At 36.2% G+C, this 19,086-nt stretch overlaps 1 protein-coding gene across 3 annotated transcripts in view; it reads right to left on the bottom strand.

The window, feature by feature from the left end:
• Positions 1-679: 679 nt before the first annotated feature.
• Positions 680-19,086, bottom strand: part of LOC127857916 (uncharacterized) — a 29,111-nt gene continuing 10,704 nt past the window's right edge. The window contains exons 4-8 of one of the 3 annotated variants that reach the window (XM_052394667.1): positions 15,581-15,938; positions 8,274-10,040; positions 2,235-2,747; positions 1,975-2,081; positions 680-1,707 (exon numbers count right to left, since the gene is read on the bottom strand). In XM_052394667.1, the coding sequence (XP_052250627.1) occupies positions 955-1,707; positions 1,975-2,081; positions 2,235-2,747; positions 8,274-10,040; positions 15,581-15,938 (3,498 nt within the window). In that variant the 3' untranslated portion in view covers positions 680-954. Of the gene's footprint in view, positions 1,708-1,974; positions 2,082-2,127; positions 2,748-4,342; positions 4,525-8,273; positions 10,041-15,580; positions 15,939-19,086 lie in introns of those variants that run through there. The other 2 variants (XM_052394666.1, XR_008038676.1) reach the window with 2 other exon arrangements.

Raw genomic sequence — 19,086 nt, 5'->3', positions numbered from 1 at the left:
ATCCAAACCAGATATTTGGCTCAGAGTCACAGCCAAAACATGTGTTTATAAAGATAAGACATGCGTAACAAAAATGAAGATAGCCATTCTAGCCAAGAATACAATATAGAATTATATACTATTATAGATTTATTTTAGTACCTGAAAATAATCTGAAACTAAATGAAAACTAAAAGGTATACACCTTTTTCTTGTTGCATCTTAACAATTAAAACACACACACACACATGTATGTATATGTGTGTGTGTACAACAATATGTAGTTACTGCTATCTGTAATGACAAACATAAAGATCAACATGACACACACCGTCTGCAAGAAGCAATTTAACACATTATTATATTATTCATTCTAAGACGACAAGCGTTTGGAATTCTTTAGTCAATAACGGATGAAATGTGTTGGATATTCTGCAATATTCATGGCTATAGAAACTTTTTTTAAGCAGTTCTGGAATATGTTCACAAGATGTATATATATATATATATATATACATATATATATATATATATATATATATATATATATATATATATATATATATATATATATATATTTATATATATATATGCTTAAACGAACTAGAAACAACGCATACATATAATTTGCTTCGCACATAAATTTTGCAGAAAAAACAGTACATGATAGCCAGTATATTGGCTATGAAATGAAACTGCGTGACGTGTTGGAATTTATGGTGTTTGTATACTTTAAATACTTTTACAAAATTGGCATGCATTTCATCAAACATTTTCCATTTATAACATTTACACACCAATAACACATCACAAAAATGTTAATTATTTAAACTTGTTGAATTAATGTTTTACAATGCCTACTGTCTATGTATGCTATCCAAGAGAGATATATCATTCTTATTTAAAATGTTCCAGACATAATGAATACAATTGTTCTCGTTATTATCACGTGTTGCAGTCGCATTTATCGACGATTCATGAGTTTGAGGATGGAGTAATCAGAAGTCGCATTGCAATTCGATTAATGATTCCATGGCTTATTGGGTCGGCGGTTGCGGTAACGAAGCTTTTATATGCAACATCGTTTACATTATCATCATCCGTATTATCGTCTTGGACACCACCAATGCCACGTACGGACCAAGGAGATGCGGCATCATACTCACAAATCCGGTGTAATATTCGGAATCGTTTCACGGCAACATGATTCAGAGTCCCCAGTTCTTGTTGGATTGAAATGTATTCCTCTGGTGGAATTGATTTTACACGGAAATCGTTGAAAGAAGCGCAACCGAATTCCAGCTTACTCTCAACTGTACGAGTACATGCAGACAGTGTGCCCACAAGTTCGTGTAACTCCGATGGAAGCAATGTCACGCAGTAGATATTTAAATACTTCAATGATTGAGGTAGCTTTATGTCGATATATGTCCGCAAAAATATTGAAAGCTTTTCAAGCTGTTTAAGCGATGATAGTGACTGTGCTTGCATCTCTGCATGCTTAACATTATAACATCCGTGCCGATTCAGACTCAGACTCAGACTCTTGATATTCAAACCATGGAGAGCCTTACACAGACCGGGACTGTCAACATCCACTTCAATACTAAGCGTGTCCAGATGAGTGAGCGATAAAAGTGACTGGGACATCGAGTCTGCATAATTTACGTTTAATTTTCCATATCGACCCCTCAGACTCAGACTCTTGATATTCAGACCATGGAGAGCCTGCCACAGACCGGAATCGTCAAAAACCCCTCTTATACTAAGCGTGTCCAGATGAGTGAGCAACCAAAGTGACTGGGACGTCCTGTCTGCACAATTTATTACATATGTATCACACAGACCGGGTCTGTCATCCTCCACTTCAATACTAAGCGTGTCCAGATGAGTGAGCGATGAAAGTGACTGGGACATCGAGTCTGCATAATTTACGTTTAATTTTCCATATCGACCCCTCAGACTCAGACTCTTGATATTCAGACCATGGAGAGCCTCCCACAGACCGGGGCTGTCATCCTCCACTTCAATACTAAGCGTGTCCAGATGAGTGAGCGATGAAAGTGACTGGGACATCGAGTCTGCATAGTCTACGCTAAAACCTCCATATAGACCCCTCAGACTCTTGATATTCAGACCATGGAGAGCCTCCCACAGACCGGGGCTGTCATCCTCCACTTCAATACTAAGCGTGTCCAGATGAGTGAGCGATGAAAGTGACTGGGACATCGAGTCTGCATAGTCTACGCTAAAACCTCCATATAGACCACTCAGACTCAGACTCTTGATATTCAGACCATGGAGAGCCTTACACAGACCGGGACTGTATTCATTCACTTCAATACTAAGCGTGTCCAGATGAGTGAGCGATGAAAGTGACTGGGACATCATGTCTGCACAATTTATTACACTTGTATCCAGACTAAGGCTTTTTATATTCAGACCATGGAGAACCTCCCATAGAACGTCGCACTCTTGTAAATAAGGATCGCTATTGTATGCTAATGTTTTCTTTAAACACGATAATGTTGCGGAAAGAATAAATGTACCTTGACAACTGACATCCGTCAGTTCACACACAGCATTTTGCTCGAGTGTCAGTAATGTGCTGAACAGACTGCGTAGCCAGGTAGACGAACATGTAATATCTTCCAATACAATCCATTCTATGCAAGGCAGTAGTGGTGGAGGATCTGCACACTTGGCTGGATTTGCACTATTTAGTACAATACACACCGGAAGTGTCGATGAGACCGAACTCGACGAATCTGTAAACATTCACTTACATTTATAACAGTAACGAACATATTAACAACGTTAACAAGTGTTAACGTGGTAATAATTTTGATAAATTTAAAACGTTTGAACCTATTGCCATACAAAAATACAATACATTGGGAAGTATTACTTAATACTTTTACATTTTCAATCGGTGCATAAGTATTATATGCGTGTTGTTTATATTTCTTATTACATTTTCCTTCCCGTGTATATACTTGTAATTGTTTGATCAGTATTTGAAAACGAAGTATCCAACACATATTCGTTTTTAATAAAATAGCATGATCCAAGGGTGGCACCAATATAGATGTTTAACAAACTCTTTATAACGCTTTTGACCCCTATTTATTGTACAATTTCAACTGACATCAAAAGTAAAAGATTTATAATTAATTATTGGAAAGATGGTTACACAATAAATCTGCGCAAACACGTGTCTAATTTAAACATGCAATCAGATCTTCAAAATTATGAATAACATTTGAATATAAATACATATTGAAACTAAAAAAAAGAAATATACTTTGCATAGATTCTTATCACATTGTAATCGACTAAAATCGATAGATATCAAATCCTCAACATGTCAATCACGTTTAAAGAGCATGTGGTACACGGTTTATACATTTTTACTCTAATTTTTTGATGCTCAGGATTTTGTTTTGATGTTTACTATCATTTATCTGGGTATTTATGTATTAGCCAATGTATAATTACGTAGATAACATGGACGGATATAACATATTGTCAGTATATGCTTGTCTTTTGATGCTTTTATTTAAATAAAAAATATTTCTCATATATCCGTCTTTAAACATGTTCAACACACTTTAAATTGTTAAAATGTTTTAAATAGTTGATTAGCGTTTAAAAACGACTTATCCAACACAAATTATTTTCAAATAAATTTCATAATCTAAGGGAGAAACCCATACAGTTTTATCAAAAACGCTCCACGGACATACGGACGACGGACGGACCGACATGTGCAAAACAATAAACACCCGCTTCTTCGAAGAGGGGCATAGATATAATTAACAACCCGCACGTCCCTTAGACCAACAGGCCTGAGAATTTATGATAATCTAAAGAGTATTTCTTATATTTATAAATGTATTTAATTAAGTAATACATTTGACTTCTAAGATCAATTCATAATTTATATTAAGAAAATTATAAAATGATCAGAAATTTATATGGATCGTTGAGCAATTGACAATCATATCTCCACAATTCATGAGTCACAATTCACAAATGGAACAATGAATCCTTAGTTATTAAAAAGCAACATATACGATAGTTAAGAACATTGCACTTCATTAATTCCAACACCTCTTGGCTACAAAGTTTGAGTTTACAATGCAGTATCATATATTGACTTTTCTGGAAACAATTATATTCGTGGAAGTTGTGTTTTAAAATCAATAAGATATTATTAAACTGGTTTAAACACTACAAAAAGACATTAAATAAACATGTCATCCGATTTTTTTATCCGGATATATGGTCACTTTTGACATATTTAAATAAATCCCGACTTTTTTCAGTTTATAAGAAAAACATTCAGAACAAATGTTCTTACTTCAACTCCTTTGAAAGCAGTCACCATCTGATCTAAAATGGCACTAAATGACAGGGTTTTATCTCATGTTTACAAGATGTTGTTGTTGTTGTTGGTCACAGCCACACGGCCGCAGTAATCTCCCCTGGTAAACGTCATATGTTCAGTTTTGTGACCTCCCGGGACAGGGTCAAATTTGAGCCCTGGGGAATAATTTGAACAAATTTGGTAGAGAACTATTAGATATCACAACATACAAAATTTCGTAGCCCTAGGCTCTATAATTAAGAACAAGAAATTTTTTGAAGTTTGCACAAAATAGGCCTTATTTAAGCATATGTTCATTTTTGTGACCCATGGGGCAAGGTCAAATTTGTTCTCAGAGGCATAATTTGAAAAAAACTAAGTAGAGAACTATTAGATGTCACTAGCTACCAAATTTGATAGAAATAGGCCCAATGGTTATGGACAAGAAGATTTTTATAGTTTGCACAATATGGGCCCAATATAAGCACATGTTCAATTTTGTGACCCCATGGGGAAGGGTCAAATTTGATCCCAGGGGCTTAATTTGAACAAACTTGGTAGAGGACTATAAGATGTCATTACATACCAAATTTGGTAGCCCTATGCCATACGGTTATGGACTAGAAGATTTTTAAAGTTTGCACAAAATAGGACTTACTAGTATATAAGCAAATTTTCGATTTTTAGACCCCCCAGGGCGGGGTCAAATTTGACCCCGGGGGCATAATTTGAACAAACTTGGTAGAGGACTATTAGATGTCACTACATACCAAATTTGGTAGCCCTAGGCCCAATGGTTATGGACAAGAAGATTTTTTAAGTTTTCACAAAATAAGCCTTATATAAGCAAATTTTCAATTTTTTTAACCCCCGGGGTGGGGTCAAATTTGACCCCAGGGGCTTAATGTGAACAAACTTGGTAGAGGACAATAAGATGTCACTACATACCAAATTTGGTAGCCCTTGACCAAATGGTTATGGTGAAGAAGATTTTTAAAGTTTTCACAAAATAGGCCTTTCCTAAGTAAATGTTCAATTTTTTGACCCCCCGGGGCAGGGTCAAATGTGACCCCAGGTGCATAATTTGAACAAACTTGGTAGAAGACTATAAGATGTCACTACATAGCAAATTTGGTAGCCCTAAGCCCAATGGTTATGGACAAGAAGATTTTTAAAGTTTGCACAAAATAGGCCTTATAAAAGCAAATTTTCAATTTTTTAACCCCCCGGGGCAGGTTCAAATTTGACCCCGGGGGCATAGTTTGAACAAACTTGGTAGAAAACTATAAGATGTCACTACATAGCAAAATGGTAGCTCTAGGCCCAATGGTTATGGACAAGAAGATTTTTAAAGTTTGCACAAAATAGGCCTTATATAGCAAATTTTCAATTTTGTGACCCCCGGGGCAGGGTCAAATTTGACCCCAGGCGCATAATTTGAAAAAACTTGGTAGATGACGATAAGATGTCACTACATACCAAATTTGGTAGCCCTACGCCATACGGATATGGACAAGAAGATTTTTAAAGTTTGCACAAAATAGGCCTTATAAAAGCAAATTTTCAATTTTTTAACCCCCCGCACCGGGGCAGGTTCAAATTTGACCTCGGGGGCATAGTTTGAACAAACTTGGAAGAAAACTATAAGATGTCACTACATAGCAAAATGGTAGCCCTAGGCCCAATGGTTATGGACAAGAAGATTTTTAAAGTTTGCACAAAATAGGTCTTATATAAGCAAATTTTCAATTTTTTGACCCCCCGGGGCATGTTCAAATTTGACCCCAGGGGCATAATTTGAACAAGCTTAGTAGAGGACTATAAGATGTCACTACATACCAAGTTTGGTAGCCCTAGGCCCAATGGTTCTTGACAAGAAGATTTATAAAGTTTGCACGAAATAGGCCTTATATAAGTAAATTTTCAATTTTTTGACCCCCAGGGGCAAGGCAAATTTGACCCCAGGGGCATAATTTGAACGAGTTTGAAAAAGGTTCACCACAGGAACATTCCTGAGAAATTTCATCAGAATGGGACCAGTAGTTTATTAGAAGAAGATGTCTAAGGAAAAAGTTAACGCACGGACGCACGCACGCACACACGACGGACACAGGACCATGACATAAGCCCCGCTGGCCTTTGGCCAGTGGAGCTAATAACCAACAATAAAGTGTGTTAGTTCTTAAGACAATTTAATTTCCAACTTTAAGGTGGGCGTACTGACGGATTGAATTATGTAGTTTTATCACAGAATTACTCCCAATATGGATTTTATCGTACCCAACATGACACAAAACACTTTGATTTAAGGCTGAGAGACACCTCTTAATCGAACAATAAATTTTAAATAGATATATATTGATTATATCCAAAATAAATTAATCAAAACACATCCCAATAAATCAGATTAGTATGTTATTGTATTTTGAATCATATATTGAAATTACATTTATTATGGCGGTTAATTACGCGTGTAAAACATATATCTACACTGATAACTGAAAATTTGAATCTTTTCGTATGAAGAAATAACGATTTTTACATAAATTTACTTTAAATAAAATAAGAATCTCCATGTTTCCAAATATTCTTGCTAGTAACGAAACCCAACTGTATCACTTTGTCCTATTTTTGCAAGAATCGGGAAAGACGGACGTTTTAAATGACTCCCGGAACGATGTGTATATTTGTTTTCTTTAACATCACAAACCTAATTTTTAACAAAAAAAACAAATTCGACATCAACACTAACAAGGTAACTCTGGATTTCGGATCAAATAGTGCTGTACCAAGGTGCAGGATCATGTGACTTTATGGGGTTTACAAATCGATGTTAATGGATGTTGACACACCGGTACGTGGTGCTTTGTTCAAATAACTTTTTAAAACTATTTTTCATAAGCATTTAAACCTGTGCATTAATTGCAGTTTGTATACGGCTAATGGTTATGTGAAAACCATCATAATTACTTTATTTACTTAGCCTGTGTTCTTGGCAAACATTCGATGTAATCAGCCATTCATATACACGGTAATGCTGCACGCAACGTGAAATGTTGGCATCAAATTCATACATTTTCAATAATAAATTCTTAAATCTTAAAGGGACCTTGCCACGTTTTGGTAATTTGACACAATTAAAAACAATCCGATCCGCAACTTCTCGTTGTAGTTATGATATTGGTGAGTAAACAGTAATTATGCACATTTACCATGTTTTAAAATATCCATAATATGCAAGTTATCGTTATGTTTTGTGAAACTACGAGGGTTGCTTATATAAAGTATAAAATACAATACTCTTTGTATGATCACAAATTGCCGAGTAGTCTGATAGTTGGACTTTTACTCCATGGGTCAGTGGTTCGATTCCAGCTGAGGGAAATTGTTTTCTTTTATTTCATTCTTGTTTTTTTTACTGAAGCTTTTAAGATCCAATGTTTACATTAATGAATTAAACATTAAACACCAAATTTCGATACATATCAAAATCTGTGAAAACCACATTAAAATAACGGCACAAACTGCAATAAAGACTGCAAGAACAGTTGTAAAAACATGTATCTCTAAAAGTATCATTATGCAAGCGCAATGGTGTCTATGATCAAAAGTTTCAAAATCACGGTGTGTATTTCCAAAAAAATAATGGTCAAACCAAGAAATGAGTAATTGATCCAGTTCAGGAAAATGCATTTGACATCATTTACGTGATACGGGATATTATTATTGATTCCACTTTATGTATACCGATCATAGCACGTTATTATGCATGCATAGAATAGCTTTATGAACTTTTGATGTTAATAGCATAACAAAACTAAACACTCTGATATAAATTTCAATTATATTTTTATTGATTTTTCATTTTTGAGATATAAAAAAACTTGATCGAAAACCTACTATGTTGTTTTGTTGTATATATTACCTTGCAAGTGTATGCCGCTTCCAGAAAGTACCAAAGCTTTCAGATTTAGGCACGATGACAGGTCAAATTCAACCTGCGATGTTGGCTCGCTATGTGTAGATGAACTATGTATGGCATGATCCGTTTCGTCGTCTACATGTATTTCCAAAGCCAGAGCATTGGACTTGTTTTCTCTCCATATGTTGTTCATGACCATTAAGTTGTCCCCATCGCTATAAAAGTGACTGTGTCTGAGGAGAATGCCAGTTTGGTCATTTGAAACAGCCTCTGTGTATCCTGCCTCTATGATGCTTTGAAACGTATCGAATCCATATGGAAATATGTCATGAAGTCGAATCATTTTAATATTATTATGTTCATTCATAATGCAAGATAGCTTATTGGCAGCCGATATGTTCAGTCCACATAGGAATATGAACACCTGGGATATGTCGAGATATGCATCCGAATGACGTCCCAGATATCCGGAAATGACGTCATCAACCAAATGTGCATTGTGGGCAATATGATAAGCAGCCAGGAATTCCTGAATGCTTTTGTGGATAAATGAGATGGACGAATTTAAAGCTCTTTTGGTTTTCCGTTTTGATATCAGTCCCGCTTTGAGAGCAAACTCTTGTTCAGATGGTGTAAGATAGTTTGACAATTCCTGATCGTTGAATACAATAGACTTTTCCTTTTCAGGAGAAAACAAAAGATGAAAAGCAGCTTTTGAAATGACATCTACGTTTGAAATGATAGGCCGAAGGTAACTTGTTCTTGAAAAACACTTCACATGAGGAGGGTTTAAATCGTTAAAAAAGCCAGTTGTATCGTTCGCCTTCTTACACAGGCTTTCAAGAAAAGTAGTATACAATGCACACAATGAAGATCCGTTCAAATGTTCCTCCTCCTCCATAGTGTCCACCCACGTGCAAATAACAAGTGTGTACAACATCGGTGAATTTGATAACCAGGTCAGCCGACGCTCCTCTATGAAGCTCTCAATTTCCCACGCGGTTGTCATTAGATCCTTGCTCTTGTCAAGTATGCACCGCAGTACTCTTTCACTAAACGTATATAAATCGCTAATACCCTCGATCTCTACGAGGATGTCGATCCGTGAATTCTTGATACGCTCATCAGCAAGTTTCCATGGTCGAGAAGTTGTAAGAACCGCGCACTTGTCCTTTGGAAATCCCGCCATAGAAGGTTCAGCAAGGTTACTACCGTCAGGAGCCACCCATTCATCTAGACCATCACGTATTACAAGGCATATTTCCGTCTCTATTATTCTGAGTAAAAGAGTGTACATGACATCACGTTTTTCATCAGAATACATTGTGTCGATGATTTGTTGCTTTATTATATGCGTTACTTCGGTCTGACCTCTTGATTCTCCCAACGAGAGGAAAAAAATGAACTGGAAATTTTGAATGATTAACACGTCATCAAACGATGCATTTTTGTTGGGAGCTGCCGTTGAAGGCCGATTTTCGTCGCACCAATCATGAACTAACTTGGCTGCAAACGTTGACTTGCCGCTGCCGGGCTCGCCTTGTACGTATACACGTCGATTTGACTTTGTGTCGTCTGTGTAAAAGAGTTCCTTGTATGTCAGTACTATGTCCTTTTTAACACGTTTCCCATCACTTGCTATATCAAAACGGTGCATTTTCGGCGTTGCATATATATCGGTTATACGTTTATCAAGACTCTGATCCAATACTGAAAGAGGCACATTGCTCGAAGTGTCATTGTAATGTTCCACTAAACGACGGCGAAAATCTGAAATGATAATGAAACAATGCCTTACATCAATATAAAAAAGTACGCTATTTAAATTTATTGCAAAACACGAAAGTGAAACTCGCAAACAAAGTCGCTCGCTACAGTCAAAGCATTTAACAACTGGTTAGATAATTAACATAAAGGACGCTACTGTAAATTAGCACGTATCTATATCAAAATAACAATAATGTTACCCATAAACAAATACTGGTGCGATCTACGTACACAAGACTTGATATTTACGATTTGGTTGCTGACACTGATTTTAAAAGAAAGTGTAATGAATACACATGGTCCATGCTCTATTTTGCTGTTAATACTGTTAATGATGCATCCACTGAAGTGATATACATACAATATGTAACTATAAAGCTTTGTTATACGGTATACATGAAGATACTTAAAGGGGTCTTTTCACAGATTTTGATATGAATTGAAGTTTGTCATTAAAATGCTTTATTTGGATAAATGAAAACATTGGATCTAAAATGCTCCAGTAAAACCAAGAATAAAATTAAAAACAGAACAAAGTAACCCTCAACTGGGCTTGAACCACTGACCGCTGAAGTAAAAGTCTATCGCTTTTACCACTCGGCCTTCCGTGTTCATACAATGAGTGATGTATATAATACCTTATATAAGCAGTCCTCGTTGTATCACAAAATATAACGACAACAACAGCACTCTCCAAATTATTAAATAGTTTCGCGTTGCAACGCTTTATAATTTTCCGGTGTTTACATCGTAAGAAGATACATATAATTGATATTTTAGAGAATGGTAAATGTTCAGTATTACTGTTTTCCCACAAATATTACTGCAATGACAATTTGCGAATTTGAAACATATGTTATTTTGTCAATTTACCAAAACGTGAAAATGCCCCTTTAACTAATTAAACAAATACAGAAATCAATGTACATCCGTGTTCATGTTATTTAATTTAGCCGTGTCCATTAAGTAGACTACTAAACGAATAACAATACCATTTTAGATATTTTTTTAACTGTTTGTTTCCCACATTAGTCTTATGCTATGCTGTAAAGTTTGTAGTAAAATAGTGCTTATATCCATCTTCATCGATTATTAACTGTTTTAGCTTAAATTTGGAACAGCAATTCTGTTTCCTCTTTACTGCTTCACAACATAAGTTTGTCAAATGTTGCGTAATTAATTACTAGTTTGTTTGGAGATGTACTTGTTCAACATGGTATCTATAACTTGCTTATTATAAAAAAAGATGGAAATGTTTTAAGCAATTGATTATATACAAGCAAATTCGTTGAATTGATATCCTCCGCAAATAAATTGTGTTTATTATTCTTGTGCAAAGCAATTTTTCCCATGGATTTCTACACACACATGAAGCTTCGTGTTGACATGTTGTATCGTATCTGAGATATAGCCCTGAAAACTGCCATCACACAAAAACAACAAATGGCATTAACTCTTATTTAAGAAAGTGAAGGGTTATGTTTTTTTTAAGCATGGCACTTCTCCTTATTAATATCAATACACCTATGAAGTTTCATGTTGAATTCCTGCATGATATCTGAGATATAGCCCTGAAAATGTACAAAAGGGCAATTACTCTTAATAAAGAAATGTATGGTTATGGTTGTTGTACAGGACATTTCGCCGCATTGATATCTATACACCTATGAAGTTTCATGTTCACATCTTATATAGTTTCTGAGATATAGACCTAAATACAGACGGACGGACTGACAGACGGACGGACAGGGCCAATTCTTTATCCCTCCGCCTGTGGCGGGGGATAATTAAGAACATCTTTCAGAACGAGTGTTTATTGATAACAGTTTACAAAGAGAGTTTAATATCACATATATCTAAAATATGGCCATTGCGTCATATAAAATATATGTGCGAATCAATTAAAGAGACGCATTTAAGATGAACTAGCTTGTATGAGGCTATGATTCTTTTGCTTTTGTATGAGCATTACAATACATACACACGACGAATGGTGATTTATTGCTTTACATCTGCTGAGACGAGTTAAAGGGAACACGAAATTGCGGGACTTTATTCTGTACACTTGTTATGATATATCCAATAACTGTGATTATTTTTTTATTTATAATATGCTTCTAAAGCAACATAGGATGTTTTAAAGTGCTGCCAGTAGTAGACAGGCATACATGTGAATTGGAATTTAATATGTATAAGCCTGCTAAGTAATAGATCAGATATAAAAGAATTGGTCAGTAACCTGAAAGATACTGGGAAGTTGCCATTGAGTATATGGTATAGTACAACATATATAGTTATGTCGCACGCACCCCTTAATCTTATAATCGTATGTACTAAACTGTACTGTTTTAAATGAAAATAAGCGTTATGGGCTTTGAAAAATGCCTAAAATGAAGACTCCAAAACATATTTTTAGTTTTATATGGATATGATTTGTAAAGATCCAGTTCCAATGGACTACCCATTGTTGTTGCAAGAATAGGTACTTGCACGCATAAACATAACTCTAAAATTCGAAGTATTAGAAGCGGCATCGCTGTGCTAAATGAGCCGTCAGAGTTTTCAGCTTTGGTATGTTTAACATGCGTTTTAAATGTCTACAACATATGTGAAGTAGTTACAGGGATGCCCAATGTTTGAACGCAGACGTAAGTTTTAACCCCCCCCCCCCCATCGGGTAGAGATAGTACTTTTTCGCTTTGCAGCAGCTCCCAAGAGAGGGCTGGTACACCTGGTTCTCACCTGACACTCAAATCTCACTTCTGATTCCGAGACCTTGACACAACCACACCATGGTTACCGCTTCTGCTGACCAACAAACAAAAAGGGTCGACTGGCACATTTTCTATGAACAGATGCAATTTCTTCGACAGAAAATTTGCGCCGCCAAGATTTATTCAAGCCTTTTGAAAGAAAATGAAGAAACCAAAATACAGAATACAAAGCGGGCTCGGTCGGTGATTGGAATAACCATGATCGCGCACTCCACTGTGTGTCCCCAAGGTGGATGCGACGAGTAAGATAATAAAGTTTACCAAGCGATCAAGATGGCAGCAAAGGGACCAATCATACACACGTGAAACGTAAGAACACTCCTTGCATGCGGAAAAACCCACATACTGAAGCATGAGCTGAATCACTACCGCTTGCAAATGTTCTAACTAGCCTAGGCCAGGTGGCAAGGCTTCGGAAAAACATCAATGGACGAACGACACAAGTTACGGATCATGGGAGAGAATTCCAAACATCGGGTTGATTACATCGTTAGGAAGGAGGTACCAAACAGCATCATCAGTTGCATCCCATTCTCCAGGAGACTCATCTCCATTTGTATCTCAGCTAGACCTCCCAACATCAGCATCATCAAGGTTTACGTACCGATATCAGACTACGACACCGAGGAGAATACATATACTATCTGCATGGATGTTGCACACTAAACTTAACCCTAGCATTTGACCAACGCCTGCAGACCAGTAAACAGTACAGATTAAAAGCATTAACAATATGTCCATCTACAATTGCCGGAAAAAAAGTCATTTTTCGTTAAATAAAACCCTCTAGTGTTATACTGCGGACTATATACAAAAATATACAATGTTGTGTCATTAAAATTACATAACAAGAGCACCGCCTTGCGGGTGCAGACCGCTCATCTATTTTCTTTTTAAAGGTGAAGGAACTCTCAATTTCAATCACAAAGGAGGGAGGGGTGGATTGAAGAGGGGTTTAAGTGTGGGGGTGTGGACATTTATTACATTATCTTCCAAAAATGTGAAAAAAAAGCAAAAAAAAAATGCAAAAAAAAATTCGGGGGGGGGGGTGGGGGGGTGGATTGTTGGGTGCGATGGTTGGACGGTATTTCAAAAATAAAATAACAAAAATTAATATTTGTGGGTTTTTTAACCGTTTAAAAAAAATGGGGGGGGGGGGGGGTGGGGTAAGGGGGGGTGTAGTGTGAGGGTGTGGTGGTCATTTGTGAGATGATCTTAAAAAAAAAAATATATATATTTAGGGGGGAGGGGGGGAGGATTCGGGAGAGGAGGGGTAGGGAGGGCACGGGGATTGGTTTGGGTGGAGTCTATTGTGGTATGTCAGGTAAGAGAAGTTTTGTCAAAGTATCAATCAAATCTAATCATAAATAAAGAAGTTATGGCAATTTTAGCAAAATTTAATAATTTGACCTTGAGAGTCAAGGTCATTCAAAGGTCAAGGTAAAACTCAACTTGCCAGGTACAGTAACCTCATGATAGCATGAACGTATTTGAAGTTTGAAAGAAATAGCCTTGATACTTCAGAAGAAAAGTGGATCGAAACACAAAATTTAACCATATATTCAAAGTTACTAAGTCAAAAAAGGGCCATAATTCCTTAAAAATGACAATCGAGTTATGCAACTTGTCCTTTTACAGTACCCTTATGATAGTTTGCAAGTGGTCCAAGTATGAAAGCAATATCTATGATACTTTAGGGGTAAAGTGGACCAAAACACAAAACTTAACCAAATTTTCAATTTTTTTAGTATATAGGGCCCATATTTCCGTCCAAATGCCAGTCAGAGTTACATTACTTTGCCTGCACAGTCCCCTTATGATAGTTAATAAGTGTTGCAAGTATGAAAGCAATAGCTTTGATACTGTAGGAATAAAGTGGACCTAAACAGAAAACTTAACCAAATTTTCAATTTATAAGTATAAAAAGGGCACATAATTCTGTCAAAATGCCAGTCAGAGTTACATAACTTTGCCTGCACAGTCCCCTTATGATAGTTAGTAAGTGTTGCAAGTATGAAAGCAATAGCTTTGATACTTAAGGAATAAAATGGACCTAAACACAAAACTTAACCAAAATTTTCAATTTTCTAAGTATAAAAAGGGCACATAATTCTGTCAAAATGCACGCCAGAGTTATCTAACTTTGCCTGCCCAGTCCCCTCATGATAGTAAGTAAGTGTACCAAGTTTGAATGCAATAGCATTGATACTTTCTGAAAAAAGTGGACCTAAAAGCAAAACTTAACTGGACGCCGACGCCAACGCCGACGCCAAGGTGATGACAATAGATGAGCTAAAAAACCAAAGCTCCTACGGAAAGGTTTCATTTAGTAATATGTAATTGTTATATGTAAACATTTCCTATAGCTTATATATTAATGATCATTTTTAATCAATTGATACATAATATGCTAACTTAAAATGGTTATTATTCTAATTATTGCAGGACATGTTGTGTGCCTTTTAAGTGACCTAGTATTAGACATATTTAAAGTTCAAAGAGAATAAAATGCATACACACTTTTTACAAACAAAACACCTAAACCTGATCATAACGCTGACGAACAGGTCAGAAGTGTAGCTCAATCAACTCCTGTACAAATAATTGTGTAGCTAAACACGTCTTTTTATGCACAAAATATATGGATTTTTGGCCAAATTTAAATCCTAATTGGCTAATTGGGTTCACTTTGTTTTTGAAATGATAATTTGTAAATGGATTACCTATATTGAGACGAACTGGTGTGCAAAACAAAACCTGTTTACGAACCTGCTACGTCTCGTTCGTAGTCTGCTTGTGCAGTTTTGTTTGCTGCCTGTTGCATGCGCTCAATGCCATGCTGTACACTGCTTTCAATTCTCTGTGCCCCAGATTGTGTCTTTCTTTCAAGGCGATGTTCCCCATATTTCGTCTTGCTATGAAGGCGTTGTTCCCCAACTGTTGTCTTCTTTTTAAGGCGTATCAGCCCCAACTGATTAGTAGCATCCAATTTCTGCAGATGTTTTGACAAGGTCCTTTCCGCAATCTTAGAAAAACGTTTGCCGGTCTTTTTTGCTTCTTCAAGCGTTTGATTGACCTCTTTCAACAGCTTGCCCAGTTCTTCAAAGGACATACGATCATTCTGCAACTGCATGCAAATCCAAACAAATATTATGTTGTTTTTGTCCAAAACAAATATTAACAAGGGCTGTTTGTAAAACATGCATGCCCCCCATATGGGCTGTCCGTTATAGTGGCAGCGATTGTGTGAATACGTTTTTTGTCACTGTGACCTTGACCTTTGACCTAGTGACCTGAAAATCAATAGGGGTCATCTGCGAGTCACGATCAATGGACCTATGAAGTGTCATGATCCTAGGCAAAAGCGTTCTAGAGTTATCATCCGAAAATCATTTTACTATTTCGGGTCACCGTGACCTTGACCTTTGACCTTGTGACTTCAAAATCAATAGGGGTCATCTGCGAGTCATGATCAATCTACCTGTGAAGTTTATTGATCCTAAGCATATGCGTTCTTGAGTTATCATCCGAAAACCATTTTACTATTTCGGGTCACCGTGACCTTGACATTTGACCTAGTGTCCTCAAAATCAATAGGGGTCATCTGCGAGCCATGATCAATCTACCCATGAAGTTTCATGATCCTAGGCGTATGCATTCTTGAGTTATCATCCGGAAACCATTTTACTATTTCGGCTCACCGTGACCTTTGACCTAGTGACCTCAAAATCAATAGAGGTCATCTGCGAGTCATGATCAATGTACCTATGAAGTTTCATGATCCTAGGCCCAAGCGTTCTTGGGTTATCGTCTGACAACCACCTGGTGGACTTACCGACAGACCGACCGACCGACAGACCGATTGACATGAGCAAAGCAATAATTATACCCCCTCTTCTTCGAAGGGGGGCATAAATATGTCAAATCATGTTGAAAATAATACGGTTTGATGGATATGTGTTTATGTTCTTGAGAGATCGTAGTATCATTTCATGAATGGTAACATTGATTTTTCACGAGTTGCAGAGCCATTGGTGAAGTCATATCTTTTATATGACTTGTACTTTTATAAAACAAAATCTTATATTGAAACATATTGAAACATAACATTATTTTAACTAATATAACTGATTAGTCCATGCCAATAAGTTTCGTGAACTGTGACCTTATAAATGCGAATTAGTATGATTTTATAGAAATGACGTTTAGTGAAAAAACTGTATAATTGTGCTTCAATTTCTTCATCCTCGTCAATTGTCCCTCAATTACTACATACTCGTCAATTTATTACATTATTATTTTTCAACTTTATATTACGTTTTCTATTTTACATGTTTATATCAATTATACGATTTACAATTAATATTAATACATTCATAGCTGAATAATGATCATGTTAGTTGGCTCTTCGACTCAGTTTCTTTACCACAAAACTTTATACACCATTTTTTTTACAGCAAACCAACATTTTGTTTTTGAAACTTTGTGCGTGTGCATAATCCAAAACATTTATATATTGTACAAGATAAGTATTGATGCAAAGCATCAAATGGCGTCAGGAATTTCAGTGTAAAAGGCACTCAATGAAGTTACATGGAACGATTTTTTTCTACTGTAAATATTAATATATTGGCCGATTATTTTAAACAATATAGAAAAAGATACTGGTATAACCATTATCTCTGATTTTGTGTTATAACCCAAAATAAACATAATCTATAAAGTTGTGTTATAAACTCCAAATAACCATTATCTATGATTGTGTGCTGTAACCCCCAAATATTTCATAGTTCATTTTATTTACATTGGTTTCCTTTTTTATTGGCATCCGAGTGCAGTTTTCATTAATGGAACAGAACTGTGTAGGTCTTAAAAAATCTGCTTCTTCTTGTATGCGTAATTAATAAATTTCATATTTTTCTCAACTTCAAGGGGAGATGATTCTGAACTTATTCTTACGTTGCTCATTTACGATAGGGGTTGAGTACTCATTGATATGAAAACACTGTAAACGTTTTAATGTTTTTACAACCCCCCCCCCCCCCCCACCCTCTCACACACATATTTCATGGGCATAATAAAAACAAACAAAAGATGTGTTTGTCAGAAACACAATGCCCCCTAATGTGCCGCTGTTTTATTATTTTTTACCTTTGACCTTGAACGATTACCTTGACCTTGACATTTCAACAATCAAAATGTGCAGCACCATGAGATACACATGCATGTGATATCAAGTTGCTATCTTCAATATTTCTAAAGTTATTGCAAAACTTGAAAGTAAGGTTGTTGTTTTTTACCTTTGACCTGAAGGATGACCTTGACCTTTTACCACTCAAAATGTGCAGCTCCATGAGATACACATGCATGCAAAATATCAAGTTGCTTTCTTCAATATTTCAAACGTTATTGCAAAACTTTTATGTAAGGTTAAAGTTTTGGGTTTTTTTACCTTTGACCTTGAAGGATGACCTTGACCTTGAACTTTCACCACTCAAAATGAGCAGCTCTATGAGATACACATGCATGCCAAATATCAGGTTGCTTTGTTCAATATTTAAAAAGTTATTGCAAAACTTTAATGTGAGATTCAGGGTTCGACACTAAGGCACGTCCGACAGACATTGTCTAGTAAGATCGGTGGTCGGGCTAGTAAAACTGTGGGCTAGCTTGTCCGACTGGTCGTACATACAAAATCTATACTGATTCATATAACTATAACTAACCGAAAACCTTTTTCTCTTAATGTGTAAAATAACTATTGTATCCATTATTTACATCAGAACAAAACTAGCGTATATAAATTAAACGCGGAGCATTCACATGGTTCATCGCTATTTTTAGACGCGAAGGAGAGCTTCCCGCAGAAATAGCTTGTTTCCATTGGTAAAGTTGTCATGAATATTAACCCTTTGCATGCTGGGAAATTTGTAGTCTGCTAAAATGTTGTCTGCTGAATTTCTAAAATTAGCATTTTCTTCATTTTTTTTCAAAGAATACTATCAGAATAGCAAACAGTTTGAGAACGTGGCGTCTCATCTGGATCCAAACTGTTTTCAAAGACCTTCAAAATTCGGTTCCAGCACTGAAATAGTTAATGATTTTCTGCAGTGTCGTAGAACTTTACATCATGTTTTTACGACTTCTATCGAAAATCGGTATCGTCAATGTAAACATCTTGGCATAGAAGACGAGAGAATGTAATTTGAAGAGTGACTTTGTTCAAGATTGGATTTTCGTCTGACAAATAAGTTAATAAAGAAAAATCCGACGGT

The sequence above is a fragment of the Dreissena polymorpha genome, chromosome 14 (genome assembly GCF_020536995.1).
Source record: "Dreissena polymorpha isolate Duluth1 chromosome 14, UMN_Dpol_1.0, whole genome shotgun sequence".
NCBI lineage: Eukaryota > Metazoa > Mollusca > Bivalvia > Myida > Dreissenidae > Dreissena > Dreissena polymorpha.
Note: the sequence above shows the minus strand (reverse complement) of the source record. Positions and strands in the feature narration are given on the sequence as shown.